At 47.3% G+C, this 17,141-nt stretch overlaps 1 protein-coding gene and 1 long non-coding RNA gene across 24 annotated transcripts in view; one reads left to right on the top strand and one right to left on the bottom strand.

The window, feature by feature from the left end:
• Nucleotides 1–1,212, top strand: part of LOC145344815 (regulating synaptic membrane exocytosis protein 1-like) — a 743,305-nt gene extending 742,093 nt beyond the window's left edge. For 21 of the 23 annotated variants that reach the window (XM_080191997.1, XM_080192005.1, XM_080191995.1 and 18 more), the window contains one exon: nt 836–1,212. In XM_080191997.1, the coding sequence (XP_080048123.1) occupies nt 836–1,054 (219 nt within the window). In that variant the 3' untranslated portion in view covers nt 1,055–1,212. The remainder of the gene's footprint in view (nt 1–835) is intronic. The other 2 variants (XM_080192010.1, XM_080192008.1) reach the window with 1 other exon arrangement.
• A 97-nt stretch (nt 1,213–1,309) lies between these two features.
• LOC145344819 (uncharacterized) lies at nt 1,310–4,840 on the bottom strand. The gene is made up of 2 exons (XR_013886984.1): nt 4,191–4,840; nt 1,310–2,594 (listed from the first exon to the last, which is right to left on the bottom strand). It is a non-coding gene; the product is annotated as an uncharacterized LOC145344819 (long non-coding RNA).
• Between the last annotated feature and the right edge of the window lie 12,301 nt (nt 4,841–17,141).

Raw genomic sequence — 17,141 nt, 5'->3', positions numbered from 1 at the left:
GTCAGTGGGTGCGGTGGGCTGTGCCCCTGAGCAGTGCCACCCTGGCACTGCCAGCCTGGCATCCTGACACTCCAGTGCGCACCAGGCAGTGGTTCAAGGGTGGGGCCTGAGGCAGTAATATCTCCCGTTCCTCTGCCCGTTGGGCAAATCAGTTTTTTTTGGAAAATCACATCCGCAGCAATGTGTTTCACTCTAAAATGGCTATGCATGCCACTCAGGCTAACAGCAATATTCTTATTAAACATAACTGGCAACATACCCATCCTATATATTTTCTGAATTGTTTCCTTTCACACCCTCTTTGACTTTTATCCTTGTTTTCTCTATACCATCAGATAAAATTCTCTGTAATTACCACCAGAGAGAACATTTACATTCCTAAATGCTGCATCTTTCTCAGCTGTCAAGTAGAAAAAGTTGCCAACGCCATTTTTGTTTTTTGTAAAAACCATGTTTCCCTGCTTTTCACTACTCTCACTTTCTGACATTTTGAAGGCTCTGTTGCCTATATTCAGACAAATCCATTCTAACAAATTATTTTTAACTGATATGTAGCTGTTGTTGGGCATTTTCAGTAATTTGAATGGGCTATGGAAGCAAAGGGTTTTTTGTACCCTTTGACATATCTTGAATCCAATGTCCCTTTATTTGCAGATGTTGGCCATTGCCAGTAGTAAATTTAAATGACATCCTTATTATTGGAGTACTTGAAATTGTTACATCTTATTTATAATCATGTAAGATTGCACAGCAACCAAAATATATAGGTCTGTGAATAAATGAATATTGGAAAGTTATTTGAGTATCCTCACTTTGTTTCTTCATTATTTTACAGGTGATAGTCTGGGGAGATTATGGCCGTATGGACCACAAATGTTTTATGGGAGTGGCACAGATCCTGTTGGAAGAGTTAGATCTATCCAGCATGGTGATTGGTTGGTACAAACTGTTTCCAACATCTTCATTGGTGGACCCCACCTTGACTCCCCTCACACGTAGAGCTTCCCAGTCATCTCTTGAGAGTTCAGGTGGACCTCCTTGTGTTAGATCATAGTGAACTGATCACAAACAGGACAAAAATCACAAGCTGACTATAGATATGATCAAGTCACTGCTGATGCCAGACAATCACTCTTGTTTTGCCAATAGTACTGTTTCAAAAACAAAAATAGGGCTTCATAACTCCTAAAAGGTACATAGGTATCTGTGTATGTATTTATGTATGCTGGCATGAATTGGCAAACACACATTACATTAAATACTGAATGGAACCGTAAGAGGCGAAATGATTGAGACCAGAACTCTGACCTTAAAAATGTTAAATGTTTTCAATTAGATAACAGCAAACTGGAAAGATAATAAGAATCAGAAAAAATGAATTGTTCATTGATGTTTCTGTCGAAACTTTAAACAGTGTTACCCTCACGGTGTTACATTTTGTTTCTCTGCGCACACTTTGTCCACTGCTGTCTGTTGTATTGAAACCTCGCCAAACTTCTGCAACTGTTCCCCCACTCCAATGCTGGCAGGGTCCCTTCCTGTTGTCCCTTTATTAAAGGGTGCATAGTTATGTGAGCCTCACAAAAGATGTTCAGCAGAACAGTGCAAAAAAATGTCAGTATCTAGATATAACTGACAACCTTGCCAAACTTCTGCAACTGTTCCCCCACTCCAATGCTGGCAGGGTCCCTTTCTATTGCCCCTTTATTAAAGGGTGCATAGTTATGTGAGCCTCACAAAAGATGTTCAACAGAACAGTGCAAAAAATGCCGGTGTCTAGATATCACTGACTCTCAGTTAATATTGATTTATTTTGAGTTACTACAGAAAACTCAAAAATTCAAATTTGATCAGCACCAATTATACTTGTAAGCAAAGATTCTCAAATTGTTGTTTGCCATTTGCCACATAATTGCCATTGGTTTTCTCTTTGTAAAACAGGTACATGTTTGCATTATGAATTAATATTTTTATGTTTTCTGATGTTTTTGCATGAAAATACAAGTTTTGAAACTGCGATCAGTGCTGGGGACTGTTTAAAAACAGCTTCAGACTTGATATTCTGCAGAGATTGTGGCACTAAGATGTTTCTTGTAATGCAATTCTTTTCCTATAATTACAAGCAGTCGAGATAACCTCTGTATAAAATTGTATATTTGACTTCCCAAAGTGTTGATCAATAATGGATAAGCTGTTTGAGCTGTACCTGGGAATTTTCCTGATCACGTGTCACAAGGCACTCTGATTTGCCCCAGTTAGAGCATGATGCAAGTAGTTTGATAATTGCTGGAAATTACAGTTGAAGTTTCCTGCACATGTTAGTGTTTTTTAATCTGACTTCAGTTTACATTATTTCAGAATTACTGCAAGCACAGTGCTTGATTTTTTTACAGTGAGATGTATTATTTTTTGAAAGAAAAGCAAACTTTCGATTTGCTTTTTTTAAAAAAAATCATTTTTCCTTAAGTCCCATTAGCCTTGAAATCCCGTTGATGCAGATGGTAATTCTCTTCCTTCTTCCTCCTGCTCTCATGGGCCATTTTGATTTTCGGATCACTGATGTGGAACAGCATGACTCTGGAACTGTTCAATTACTGCATGCATGTTTTGTAGGGGGGAAACAACACAGGAGTTAATTAATATGTATGTTAGTTCCACATAGGCCAGCTTGTATGTTGCATGTACTTGTACAGTTTGCTTGTTATTAATATAAAGAAATAATTAAGAAATCAAAGCCATTAATTTATGTTAACAAAGTTTTGCTGATTTGGACTAGGCTCAGGTCTGGTATGAATGTTTATTGAAATAATTTTTTGTACCCTCTCTGAAAAATAATTGCTGATGTAGTACAGAAAAATAACCCTATTTGGATTTTGGTGTAAGCTCTCACTAACAGATGTTAGAAGCATTATGTATACACAAAAAATGGACCTTTAGGTACTCTGCCTGCATAGAGTGAATTGACCAGATCTTTAATTCATCTGTTGTCCTCCAGGGTGGATAAGATTGATTACTGCCTGACCTGCTGAGCAGGAATAATTGAAGAAATGGTTTAAATAGGTCCCATTCCATTTATTGTGGCCAAATGCAGCTGATTTGGGTTGTATCTTCCTAACTGCAACAGTTATCTGAACATTCCCCTGTGCTTTTAAATGAACTTCAGACTCATATTATGTAAACATGTTTAATAAAATTTACTTTTCATGTCAGCTTTAGACGTTTTCTTTTTTCATTAATCAAGTTCTATGTGGAAAGTACAGAGGAAATTGAATAAAACAGGAAAGAGAGCAAAGAGAAAAGTTCAGAAGGACAAGTTGGTGGAATGGGCAGGTAGTTGGCAGATGAAGTGGCAGATGTGTAAAAGGGTAAGGTGATGCCTTTTGGTAGAAAAACAATAGGAAATGTGTAAAATTCTTAAAGAGCTCCAGAAGCAGAGGGTGTTAATGCATTGAAGGATGTGAATGCATTGGAAAAATTGCAGAAGAGGCTGACAAGAAAAGTTTCGGGATGAGAATTTTAGTTATGAGGATAGATTGGAGAAGTTGGGACTGGGTCGAGATGGTAGATATTTATAAACAATTGAAAATTAAATAAAGACTTTTTAAACACCTCCTTCAGTGGGTAGGAAGTATTTTTCCAGACAGAAAATATTCCTCTTTGTAAAACAATAGGGCACCGATTCAAAGTAATTTGCTAAACACAAATGTGACTTTGCTAAAAGTAATGATTCTCTGGCAAAAAGTGCTCAAAAGGTCAATTGAAGTATCAGTTAAAGCATTGAGCGCATCTTTGACCAGATCATCTGTTGTCCTCCTGATTGAATAAGACTGCCTAACTTGGGCACGAATAATTGAAGTTTTGGTTCAGATAGGTCCCATTCCATTTATTGTGGCCAAATGCCACAAAAATTGCCATGATTTGGGTTGTACTTTCCCAACTGCAGCAGTTGTCTGAACATTCCCCTGTGCTTTTAAATGAACTTCAGACTCATTTGTAAACATGTTTAATAAAATTTTCTTTTCGTGTGCATCTTTGGAAGCACTGTGGAGTCAATTAAAATGCCTTTTGGCCTGACTGATATTGCAACAAAGTACTTACCTCGATAACTTCAGCATTTTGATTCAAAAGTGCCTTGAATGCCTGAGATTTATTTTTTCCCCAAAAGGCTGATATTGCAGCAAAGTGCTTACCTCAGGCCGGTGATTTTATGAACGGGGTGGGATAGATTTGCGAACGGTGACTGGGTTCTGGCTGTCTTCACTGGCATTGAGCTTGCAGATTCAATCGGTGGTTTTATTTTCTGAATGCAGTAGGGTGGATTTGCAGGCGGTGTCCGGGTTCTGGGTGCCTTCTCGGGGCGTCAGCTTTCAGGTTCCTCGCGATGATTCATTTTGTGAAGGACGGGATGTAGTTTCGCGCGGTGGCAGGGTTGTCAGTGATTCGGATCGGTGACTAGTTTCTGAAGGCAGTGGGGTGGATTTGCGGGCAGTGGCCGGGTTCCGACTGCCTTCTCCAGAAGTGGGCCCCGAGGGAGCGAATTAGATTTGTGGACGTTCTGCGAGTGCCTTTAGCGAGAGTCAGCTTTCAGATTCGGGTCGGTATTTTTATTTTGTGAAGGCAGCGGAGTTTTTGATTGGCGGGCGGTGACTGTGTTCCTTCTCTGGGTGTGAGCTCTCGGATTCGGGTCGGTGTGTATATATTGTGGAGCCTGCGGGTGCCTTCTCCAGGAGTCTACGTTCAGATTCGGTGATTTTATTTTGTGAAAGCAGCGGTGTGAATTTCCGATACCCGAGCGTCAGCAGTCAAGTTTCGGTCGGTGATTAATTTTGTGAACAGGGTTGGAATTTGAACAGTGGCCTTCTGCGAGCGTCAGTGTTCAGATTGGGGTCGGTGTTTTTATTTTGTGTAGGTGGAGTTACAGAGTGGAGCTGTCCGTGTGCCTTCCCCGGGCATGAGCCTTTCAGATTCGGGTCGGTTGGATACTTTGGGAGCAGTTGGCGGGAAGGAGTTGCGAACGGTGGCCGATTTTGGAGTGTTTTCCTCGGGTATCAGCTTCCAGACTCGGGTCAGTGATTTGTTCCGGGGGCGGGATGGATTTGCGGACAGTGGCTGAATTGCAGATTCCTTTCCCGGCCCTCAACTTTCAGATTCCTATCGGTGTTTGTAATTTGTAATCGGTGTTTGTAATTTGTGAAGGCTGCGAGCTGGAGGACAAATCCACCCCACCACTGAACAGAAAAGCACTGAACCTGCATCTGAGAGCTCAGAACCCGACAACCGCCCGCAAATCCGCCCCGACCCCTTCACAATATAAAATCACCATCCCAATCTGGAAGTGATTTAGTTTTCTGATGCAAGTGTGGAGGAGTTGCGGATGCCTTCCCCGGGCGTCGGCTATCAGATTAGGGTCGGTGATTTACATTGTGGGCAGGGGGTGGGATGGATTAGCGGACGGTGGATGTTTTTCGGGTGCATTCCGCGAACGTCAGCTTTCAAATTCGGGTCGGTATTATTTTGTGAAGGCAGCGGGGTGCAGTTGCAGACTCTGGCCGGGTCTCGGGTGACGTCTCTGGCCAAAGGTTTTCAGAATAGGAACTGTGAATTAATGTGAAGGGGCAGGATTGATTTGTGGGCGCCTCCTCGGGGCGTGAGGATTTATACTTGTTTTATGAAGGCAGAGAGCAAATCCACCCCGCCACTCAGAATAAAAGCACCGACCCCAATCTGAAAGCTGAGGCCCGTGAAAATTCCCCAAACCCGACCACCGCCCGAAAATCCTCCCCGTCTCCTGCACGGAATCATTGACCCGAATCTGAGGGCTGAAGCCCACGGAAGACACCCAGGTCCGGCCACTGCTAGAAAATTCATCCCGCCCTCTTCATTAATTATCGACAGGAGCCTGAAAGCTATCGCCCGGGGAAGACACCCTCAAATCATCCACCGTCTGCAAATCCATTCTGCCCCCTGCTCACAAAGTAAATCACCGACCCGAATCTGAAGCTCACGCCCGGAGAAAGCACCCGGAATACGGCCACCGCCCGCAAATCCACCCCACTGGTTTCACAACAAAATCACCGACCTGAATCGGAGCGCAAGGCGTTTGATCGCGACCACCGCCCGCATTTCCATCACCTTCCTCCCCCCTTAAAATAAACCACCCAGACGAATCCGAATGATCAGGAGACACTGCCAGCGAACTGATCCCGCCCCTTGCTCACAAAGTAAAATCACCAACACTAACTTGAAATCACACACCCAAGGAAGGCGGTCGGAACAAGACCCGAAAATCCACCCGCTTCATTCAGAAAATCAAAACACAGACCAGAATCTGAGAACTAACTCCCAGGAGAGACACCCAGTCACCACTCAACACTACATCCCTCCCCTTCACAAAACTCATCACCGGATTCATGTCGCTGTCTTATTTGATGAGGGGGCTGTGATCTGCAAACCTTCCCAAGGGCTGAGCTTTCAGGTTCAGGTCGGTGTTTGGTGAGCAGTGGGCGGGATGGATTTGTGGATAGTGGTAGTTTTGTGGGAGCCTTCCCGGGCATCAGATTTCGGGTTCATACCGATGATTAATTTTATGAACGGGCCGGAATGTAGTTTCGAGCGGTGGCCGAGCCCGGGTGCCTTTTCCGGGCATCAGCCTTCAGATTCGGGTCGTTGATTTTATTTTTGAAGGCGGTGGTAAGGATTTGCGGACGATGGCCGGGTTCCGGATGCCGTCCCTGGGCAACAGATTTCAGATTCGGGTCGGTGGAGGGGTTTTGTGAATGGAGCCGGGTGGATTTGCCGACGATGGCAGAGTTTTTAGTGCATTCCTTGGGTGTGTTGTTTCAAATTAGGTTCTGTGATTTTATTTTATAAACAGGGGGCGGGATGCAATCGCCGGCGGCGGCGGCCAGATGCCATCCCTGGGCGTGAGTTTTCAGATTCGTATCGATGGTTCATTCTGTGACTCCCCGGCCAGGAGTATTCAGATTCGGGTCAGCAGGCACTGGATGCATTTGTGGACCATGGCCGATTCGGATTGGTGATTTTATTTTAAGAAGTGGGATGGGAGTCCGGGTGGTACCCGTGTTCCGGGTGCCTTCCAGAGCGTGAGCTCTCAGATTTGGGTCGGTGCTTTGTGTCTGATTCCAGGTATATGTCGGTGGTTAATTTTGTGAAGGGTGGAGTTGCGGGCTGTGGCCGTGTTTCTTGCCCCTTATCTGGGTGTGAGCTCGCAGAATCGGTCGATGATTTTTATTTTGTGAAACCAGCGGGGATTTGCGGCCTGTGGCCATATTCCGAGTGCCTTTACCGGGCGTGAGCCTTCAGGGTTCATGTCGATGATAAACTCTGTCCAGGGGGCGGGATGTAGTTTCGAGCGGTGGTTATTTCTGGGTGAGCTCTCAGATTCGGGTGGGTGATTTTATTTTCTGATGGCAGTGTGAGCTGTGCCAGCTTTCAGATCGGGTCAGTGTTTTAATTTTGTGAAGGCAGTGGGGTGGAGCTGCGACCGGGTTCCGAGTGCCTTCTCCGGGCGTGACCCTTTAAATTCGTGCCGGTGATATACTTTGTGAGCAGGTGGCGGGAAGGATTTGCAGCTGCTTCCCCCGGGCGTCAACATTCATTAATTTTGTGGGGTGAAGTTGTGGCCTGGTTTCTGTTGCCGTCTCCGGGCGAGAGCTTTCAGATTCGGGTGGATGATTTACTTTGTCAGCAGGGGGCCGGGTGGATTTGCGGACAGTGGCCGATTTGCGGGTGCCTTCCGCGAGCGCCAGTTTCCAGATTCTGGTCGGTGATTTTATTCTGTGAATTGGCGATGTGGAATTGCGGACCGTGTCAGTGTCCCTGGGTGTGACCTCTTCGATTCGAGTGGGTGAAACCAGTGGGGTGGATTTGCGGGCGCTCTCCTTGGTTCTGGTCTTGAGCCTTCAGATTCGGGTCGTTCATTTTATTTTCTGAAGGCAGCGGGGTGGATTTGCGAAGAGTTGCGAATACCTACCTTCGTTATATGATTTCAAATTACGTTCGGTGATTTTATTTTGTGAGCAAGGGGCGGGATGCATTCACTGGCCGCAGCGGATGTTATTATTGGCCGTGAGCTTTTGAATTCGGGTCGGTGATTTTATGTTGTGAAGACAGCGGGATGTATTCCGGGTGCTTTTCACAGGAATCAGCATTCTGGTTCATGCTGGTGATTGGTTTAGTGAAGAAGGCGGGATGCAGTTTGGAGTGGTGGCCGAATTCTGGGCATGAGGTCTCAGATACGGTTTTATTTGCTGAAGAGAGTTGGGTTGATTTGGGTTGAGCAGCGGGCTGGAAGCTCACAAAGTTAAGTCGCCGACCCGAATCTGGAAGCTCTCGCCCAGAAATGGTTTCCAGAAACACGGCTACAACCCGCAAATCCACCCCACTGGCTCCCCAAAAATCAGGGACCCGAGTCTGAAAGGTCATGCCCGCGGAAGACATGCAGATCGCCGCTACGACCCTATAGTTCCATCACCCTTCACAAAATGAACCACCGACACGAATACGAATGATCACGTCCAGGAATGGCATCTGCTAGCGTCCGCAAATCCATCCCTTCCCAAAATAAAATCACCAACCCGAATCTGAGAGCTCACGCCCAGGGAGGACAGCCAGAACCCGCTAGAGCTCCAAACTACATTCCATCCCATCACAAAATTAATTGCCAGGATTCGTGTCGGTGGTTCATGGGGTGGGGTCGTGATCTGCATGCCTTCCCAAGGCGTGAACTTCCAGATTCATGTCGATGATTCATTTTGGGAAGGGGCCGGACTGTAGATTCGAGCAGTGGCCAGGTTCCGGGGACCTTCTCGGGTCGTTGATTTTATTTTCAGACGGTCGCAAGATGGCTTTGCGGATGCTGTACGGGTTCAGGGTGCCTTCTCCGGGCATGAGCCTTTATGTTCGGGTCGGTGATATACGTTTGTGAGCAGGGGGCGGGATATTGCTTTGAACGTCTTCCCACGGCGTCAGCGCTCAAGTTCGGGTCATTGATTTCATTTTGTCAATGCAGTGGGATGGAGTTGTCGGCTGTGGCCGGGTGCCGTTCCCGGGGCAAGAGCTATCAGATTCGGGGGCATGAGATATTTTGTGAACGTGTGTTGGAACTGCAAACAGTGGCCGCCAGCTGCATGCCTTATAGAGTCATAGAATCCTACAGTGCAGAAAGAGACCCTTCGGCCCATCGAGTCTGCCGAACACAATCCCATCCAGGCCCTACCCCCAATATCCCTACATATTATACCCAATAATCCCTCTAACCTATGCATCCCTGGACACTAAGGACACTTGGCATGGCCAATCAACCTAACCCGCGCATTTTTGGACTGTGGGAGGAAACCGGAAGCATCTGGAGGAAACCCACGCACACACGAGGAGAACTTGCAAACTCCACACAGACAGTGACCCGAGCCGAGAATCGAACCCAGGACTCTGGAGCTGTGCAGCAGCAGTGCTAACCACGGTGCTACCGTGCCGCCTTGTCTGAGTATAGGCCTTCAGATTGGTGATTTTTGTGAAGTGGGCGGGATGTAGTTCTGAGCGGTGACCGGAGTGTGTTGACTGGGCGTGAGAGTTTTCAATTCGGTTTGATTTTATTTTGTGAAGACCGTGGGGTGGATTTGTGGACGGTGGCCGGGTTGCGGGTCGGTGTTTCTATTTTGTGAAGGCAGCGGGGTGCATTTCTGGATTCTGGCCAGGTCCCAGATGACTTCTCTGGCCAAAGGTCTTCAGAACAGGATCAGTGAATTAATTTATGAAGGGGGCGGGATTGATTTGCAGGCACTGTCTGGCTTCCGAGCGCCTTCTCGGGGCTTGAGCATTGAAGTCGGTGTCTGTGTTTCGTGAAGGCTGTGAGTAAATCCACCCCGACCCTTAACAGAATAAAAGCACCGACCTCAACGGGCTTTCGCCCGTGGGAAGTCCCCAGAACCCGACTACCTCCCGAAAATCCTCCCCACCCCTTCACGAAATGAAATCATCGACCTGAATCTGACCGCTCAAGCCCACGGAAAACATATCCCACCCTTGTCACTAAATTAATCACAGACAGGAGCCTGAAAGCCCGGGGAAGACGCCCTCAAATCGTTCACGTCCGCAAATTTATTCTGCATCCCCACCCCCCTCCCACAAAGTAAATCACCGACCCGAATCTGAAGGTTCACGCCCGGAAAAGACGCCCATAAAACCCGCAAAAGACGGTTGGAAAACTAGAATAGGGAAACTCTCAAGTCACCTCGAAACCATTAAGGTGGCTACAAGTCACCACTAGAAATTGGGAATTAGAGACAGGAGGGTTCGGAGCCATCTGTGCTTCCACAGTGTGGGCTGAAACCAAGTTAGATAGCGGCTTCACTAAAACGGACCCGATAAAGGTACCGGGACAGGAGCATAAACCATACCGACAATACCCAATAAAACCAGAAGCAGAGAAAGCTGTAGTGGAGATAGTGAAAGGGTTAGTGGAAAGGGGGATTCTGAGATAAACCACAAGCACCACTAATTCCCCAACATGGCCAGTGAGCAAGCCTGATGAAAGCTCTCAGGTCAGGATAGATTACACCGGACTCAATATGACTTTAATATGACACCCAAGTTGCACCCTTCAACAATCATAAGAACATAAGAAATAGGAGCAGGAGTAGGCCATCTAGCCCTTCAAGCCTGCCCCGCCATTCAATAAGATCATGGCTGATCTGTCGTGGCTCAGTTCCACATTCCCGCCCTCTCCCCATAACCCTTAATCAACTCTTATCAAAAACCCATCAACCCGCGTCTTAAAAATATTTAGCGAGGTAGCTTCCACCACTTCAATGGGCAGAGAATTCCAGAAATTCACCACCCTTTGAGTGAAGAAGTTCTTCCTCAACTCCGTTCTAAACCGCCCCCCCCCCCCTTTATCTTGAGGCTGTGCCCCCTAAACCTACTGTCCTTTCTGAGCGGGAAGAGTCTCTCCACCTCTATCCTATCCATCCCATTCATCATCTTGTATGTCTCAATGAGATCTCCCCTCATTCTTCTAAACTCTAACAAGTACAAGCCTAGTTTATTCAGCCTCTCCTCATAGCTCAACCCTTTCAACTCCGGCATCAGCCTAGTAAACCTCCTCTGCACTCCCTCCAAGGCCAAAATATCCTTGCGTAAGTACGGCGCCCAAAACTGCACACAATACTCCAGCTGCGGCCTCACCAATGCCCTATATTGCCGCAGCAAGACCTCCCTACTTTTATATTCAATCCCCCTCGCGATGAAGGCCAGCATCCCATTCGCCTTCCTGACCACCTGCTGCACCTGCAAGCTGGGTTCTTGCGACTCATGCACAAGGACCCCGAGGTCCCTCTGCACCGTCGCCTGCTGCAGTTTTTCGCCACGTAAGTAATAATCCTTCCTACCATTATTCCTACTAAAGTGGACCACCTCGCACTTGCCAACATTAAATTCCATTTGCCAGTTCCTGGCCCATTCGCCCAGCCTATCTAGATCCTTCTGTAGACTCTCCACACCCTCCGCGCAATTTGCCGTTCCACCAATCTTGGTGTCATCAGCAAATTTCGACACCATACACTCGGTTCCCTCCTCCAGATCATCTATATAAATGGTAAATAGCTGAGGCCCCAGCACCGACCCCCCTGGGGCACTCCACTAGTCACCAACCACCAATCCGAATAGCATCCATTGACCCCCACTCTCTGCCTCCTATTTGACAACCAATCCTCTATCCACGCTAACACCCTACTCCCAACTCCATGTCTCCTGACCTTCTGCAATAACCTCTTGTGAGGTACCTTGTCAAACGCCTTCTGAAAATCAAGAAAGACCACATCCACCGGCTCTCCTCTATCCACCGCCCTAGACACATCCTCATAGAACTCCAGTAAATTTGTCAGACACGACTTCCCCTTAACGAAACCGTGCTGCGTCTGCTCTATCAAGCAATTCCCCTCAAGATGCCTCGCTATTTCCTCCTTGATGACGGATTCTAACATTTTACCTACAACAGACGTTAAACTAACCGGCCTATAATTCCCTGCCTTTTGCCTGGCACCCTTCTTAAACAACGGCGTAACATTAGCCGCTTTCCAATCTTCCGGCACTTCCCCGGAATCCAGCGATGTTTGGAAAATAACCACCAAGGCATTCACTATCACCTCTGCCATTTCTTTCAGAACCCTCGGATGCATTCCATCCGGTCCTGGGGACTTGTCCACAATCAGTCCCTCCAGTCTGTCGAGCACCGCCTCTCTAGTAACAATAATGTCATTGAGACCTTCCAGTCCTACCACCTTTCCATCTCTAACACCCAGCAAATTATTCACATCCTCCTCCGTGAAGACCGAAACAAAAAAGTTATTCAAGACCTCAGCCATTTCCCCATCCCTTACCACTAAGTCCCCCTTCTCATCCTCTAAGGGTCCAACGTTCACTCTAGCCAGCCTCTTCCTTTTATATATTTATAAAAACTCTTGCTATCCTTTTTTATATTAAGCGCTAGCCCAGCTTCATAGTTTCTCCTACCCTTCTTTATCAACTTCTTTGTCAATCTTTGTTGACATTTAAACCTCTCCCAATCCTCTTCTCGCCCACTACTCTTAGCTACTCTAAACGCCTCCGCTTTTAATTTAACACTTTCCTTCACCTCCTTCGTTATCCACGGCTTATTACCTCTCCTCCTACGGTCCTTTTTGACCATCGGAATAAATTTCTGCTGAGCACCAAGAAAGATCTCCTTAAAGATCCTCCACTGCTCCTCAGCAGACCTACCTTCCAACGCGCTCCCCCAGTCCACATTCGCCAATTCTTCTCTCATCCTACCGTACTCCCCTCTGTTCAAACAAAGGACGCGTGTCCGGGAACCCACTTTCTCCTCCTCCATCTGCACCAGAATCTCCACCATACAATGATCACTCTCCCCAAGAGGATCCTTCACCGCAAGGTCCCTAATTCTACCCGCCTCATTACATAACACCAGATCCAAGATAGCTCACTCCCTCGTTGGCTCCAACACACACTGTTCAAGGAAACTATCCCGGCAGCATTCCAAGAACTCCTCCTCGAGCCCACCGCGTCCAACATGGGTCGACCAATCAATATGTAGATTGAAATCCCCCATAATTTCGGCCGTCCCATTCCTGCACGCCGCACTTATTTGCGCGTTAACAGCCCGCCCCACCTCCAGATCATTATTCGGGGGCCTATAGACGACACCCACCAGCGTCTTCCTCCCTTTGCTGCTCCTAATCTCTTCCCACAATGATTCCGCTTTCTGCTCCTTGGCTCCAATATCATCCCTTGCTACCACCCTGATGCTATCCTTAATCAGCAGAGCTACGCCCCCCCCCCCCCCTTTTTCCTCCCGCCTATCCTTCCTAAATACTTGATACCCCTGGACATTCAGCTCCCAGTCCCTGTCACCTTGCAGCCACGTCTCTGTAATGGCCACCAGATCATATCCATTTGTGCTGATCTGCGCCACCAGCTCATCCACTTTTTATTCCGAATGCTTCGTGCATTCAGATAAAGTGCCTTCATCCCAGCCTTCACCTGGACCCTATTTGCCGGAACGCCACCAACCACACCCACGCCCCCTACTCCCTTTATTACTCGGACATCCTCGGCCTCCACCCTTACCTGTACCCTCTCCTTTACTTTAGGCCTCGTAATGTCACTTACCCTCACACCCTCCCTGCCGCGCCGCCCCCCCCCCCCCCCCAATTAGTTTAAAGCCCTGTCTACAGTCCTCTTTACATGATTCGCCAGGACTCTGGTCCCAGCACGGTTCAGACCAACCCCATCCCACCCGAACAGGTCCCACCTACCCCAATACTGATGCCAACGCCCCATAAATTCAAACTCATTCCTCCCACACCAATCCCTGAGCCACCCATTCACTTCCTTAATCCTATCAACCCTACGCCCGTCTGCACTCGGTTCAGGCAGTAGCCCAGAGATAACCACCTTGTCGGTTCTACTTTTTAATTCCATTCCCAGCTTTTCATACTCCCTCCCCAGATCCTCACTTCGCATTTTGCCTACGTCGTTGGCACCCACATGTACCACAACGACCGGATTCTCACCCTCCCACTCCAGGTTCCTCTGCAGCCCAGATGCGACATCCCGGACCCGAGCACCAGGCAGACAACACACCTTTCTGTGCACTTCGTTATTGCAACAAAGGACAGTGTCAATACCCTTCACCCCACTATCCCCAATCACTACCACGTTCCTTTTCACCTTCTCTTTGCCTATGTCCTGCTGCGTCACTGTACCGTGTGCAGTTTGCTCACCGACCACACCTCCCTCATCCTCGTCCACACTGGAAGCAAGAACCTCAAACCTGTTATGCAGATTGAGAGGCTGAGGCCTCCGCTCCCCACCCCCCTTCCTCCTCTCAGCAGCCCCCTCTTGTTCCTGACCCTTAGAGTTAGCCAGTCCAGGGGGGGTGGATGTCACTTGCACCCCATTGACAATGGCACCCTGTCTCCCCCTGATGAGCCTCAGAGGCCAGCTCATCTACCTTGAGCTGAAGCTCCTCCAGCAACCTGCACTTACTGCAGACATGGTCACCGGGAAGGACCCTGGGGTCCACCAGTTCCCACATCATGCAGAAACAACACATCACATGCCCCTCCATTATTCACTGTTAGTAGTATTGAAAATTTCCACACGAACTTACCTGGCCCTTTTTCTCACCAGCCCTTTTGATCTTAAGCCCTAGTAGCTCACTCTGCTTCCCTCTCACTCCGCTGCCCGCTCCAACGCTGCCCGCTGTCTACACCAGGCCTCCTTTTAATCCTGGCGCTGTTTTAAAGCCTGCTCCCCCACAACTCCTTCTAACCACTCCCTCAGAATTCTTAAAGTGGTAAATACAAAAAGCCTGCAAAAATGCTTTTAAATGATTTAAACAGTTCTACAAGGTAAGTTCTTACTACAAAGTGCTTTAAACTTATTTAAACAGGTTTTTAACAGGTAATTTCTTATCTGTCTCTCTGCTCCAGCAAACACTGTCACAGGAGCACAAAATATTCACAGTATTGGACATAGCCAATGGATTCTGGTCCTGGCCATTAGATCCCGAATCCCAAGACAAATTTGCCTTTACCGTGGGAGACAGACAGTACTTTTGGATTGGTTTACCACAAGGATTTGACATCAGCCCCGTTATCTTGCACAGAGCAATGAGTGACATCCTGAACAGGGTAGAACTGCCAGAGGGTAGTACAATTCTACAATATGTCGACGACATCCTAATAGCTTCGGAGTCCAAGTCGGGACATCAAGAAGCCTTGTACTCGGTACTGAGCGAATTAAAAACCGCAGGGTTAAAGGTGAGCCCCAAAGAGGCACAAATCGGGAAGACACAGGTCCTGTACCTAGGACACCTTATATCCCAAGGACTTAAAGAAATGCCAACGGACCAAAAGAAGGCAATACAACAAATGCCGCGACCCATCCCCGTAAGAGAGGTCAGAAAGGTGCTAAGATTATTCAACTATAGCCAGAGTTTCATCCCAGGGTTCGCAAAACTAGCAGAACCCAAACAGAGATTAGTCAAAGGGGGAAAACCAACTTTAGATGGGGACCTGAGCAGGAAGAGGTTTACAGTAAACTAAAAACGGTATTAATATCAGCCCCTGGACTAGGATTACCCGATTCTAATAAGGATTTCCATATCTATTGTAGCAGTGAGGGAGGATTCTATTCCGCAGTGGTAACACAGGACCATGGCGACAGAAAGAGACCCATAGGGTATTATTCCACAGCAGAAGGGCAGTCACTGGACTGCCAAGGTGCATAGCTGCCTTGGACTGCGCTGCCTGGGCTGTAAAGGTTAGCGAGCCAGTAATCATAACAGGGAATATAATCCTTCACACAAAACACACCCTGGTGGAGATGGTGAACACGGAAAAACTAAGGTCAGTCTCAAACATGAAAAGGGCTAAGTGGGAAGCTGCCCTCCTACCTCCAAGCAAGTCTGTAACAATAATAACGGATACAGGGGATAACCCAGCAGAAGAGATTTTAGATGCGGGAGAGCCACACAATTGTGAGGATGTAGATATGGATGAAGGAGAGGGTAGGACAACTGAGGAGACACTTTTTGTAGATGGGTCACGCAAATATGTGGAAGGATCACCCCGAACAGGGCAGTAGTGAATGACAAATTAGAAACAGTAAGGTCAGGAAGATTTGACGAGATTCTATCCGCACAAGTAGCAGAATTAGTGACACTCACACAGGCACTAGAGTTAGCCAAAGGCAAAACAGTAAACATCTATTCAGATAGTCACTATTGCGTTCGGGGTCATACATGACTATATGACAGCTTGGGGAGGAACAGGGTTCATAACCACGGGAGGAGCCCCTATTAAGCATAAGATTGAGGCATTGATGACAGCCAGCAAGAAGCCTAGAGAAGCTGCAGTAATTAAAATTAAAGCACACCAGAAAAAGCCAAGAGATAACTTGGTTAAAACCTGGACTGGTTAAATTTCAAAGGAAACCAAGCCGCAGATACGGTAGCCCAGTTAGCCTTAGAACAGGAGACAATTGACGAGCTACCAATATCAGTGATAGAACAGGCAAGGGATGAGATAAATATCCGAGACTTGCATCAGGATGTCTCGAAAAAGGAAAAGGAGAGATGGGAAGCACAGACAGCAGTCAAAGGAACTGACAACATTTGGAGACGGAAAGATAAAGCACCAGAGTGCATACAAAACACCCTGTTGGAACTACACCATGGACTCTCACGTGGGTAGAGAGGCCATGATAACTAGTACAGGAAAGGAAAGGTGGTGGAAAGGGATGGGAAGAGATATAGCCCGACACTGTCACTGATGCATGACGTGCGCGCAACACAACCCTGGTGGACCCATAAAACTTAAAGTGGGGCACCAGCCAAGACCAAATGGGGAGGGGGACAGTTTAGAACAGAGTTGAGGAACTTCTTCACTCAAAGGGTGGTGAATCTCTGGAATTCTCTGCCCATTGAAATGGTGGAGGCTACCTGTTGAATATATTTAAGTCACGGATAGATAGATTTCTGATAGACAAGGGAATTAAGGGTTATGGGGAGCATTCATCATGGAGTTCGGTTTCGAGTGGTGTGCCTCAGGGATCTGTTT

Source organism: Carcharhinus amblyrhynchos, chromosome 7 (assembly GCF_965287045.1).
Source record: "Carcharhinus amblyrhynchos chromosome 7, sCarAmb.v2.hapA, whole genome shotgun sequence".
Lineage (NCBI taxonomy): Eukaryota > Metazoa > Chordata > Chondrichthyes > Carcharhiniformes > Carcharhinidae > Carcharhinus > Carcharhinus amblyrhynchos.
The sequence above is the reverse complement of the archived record's forward strand: the minus strand, read 5'-3'. Positions and strand labels throughout refer to the sequence as shown.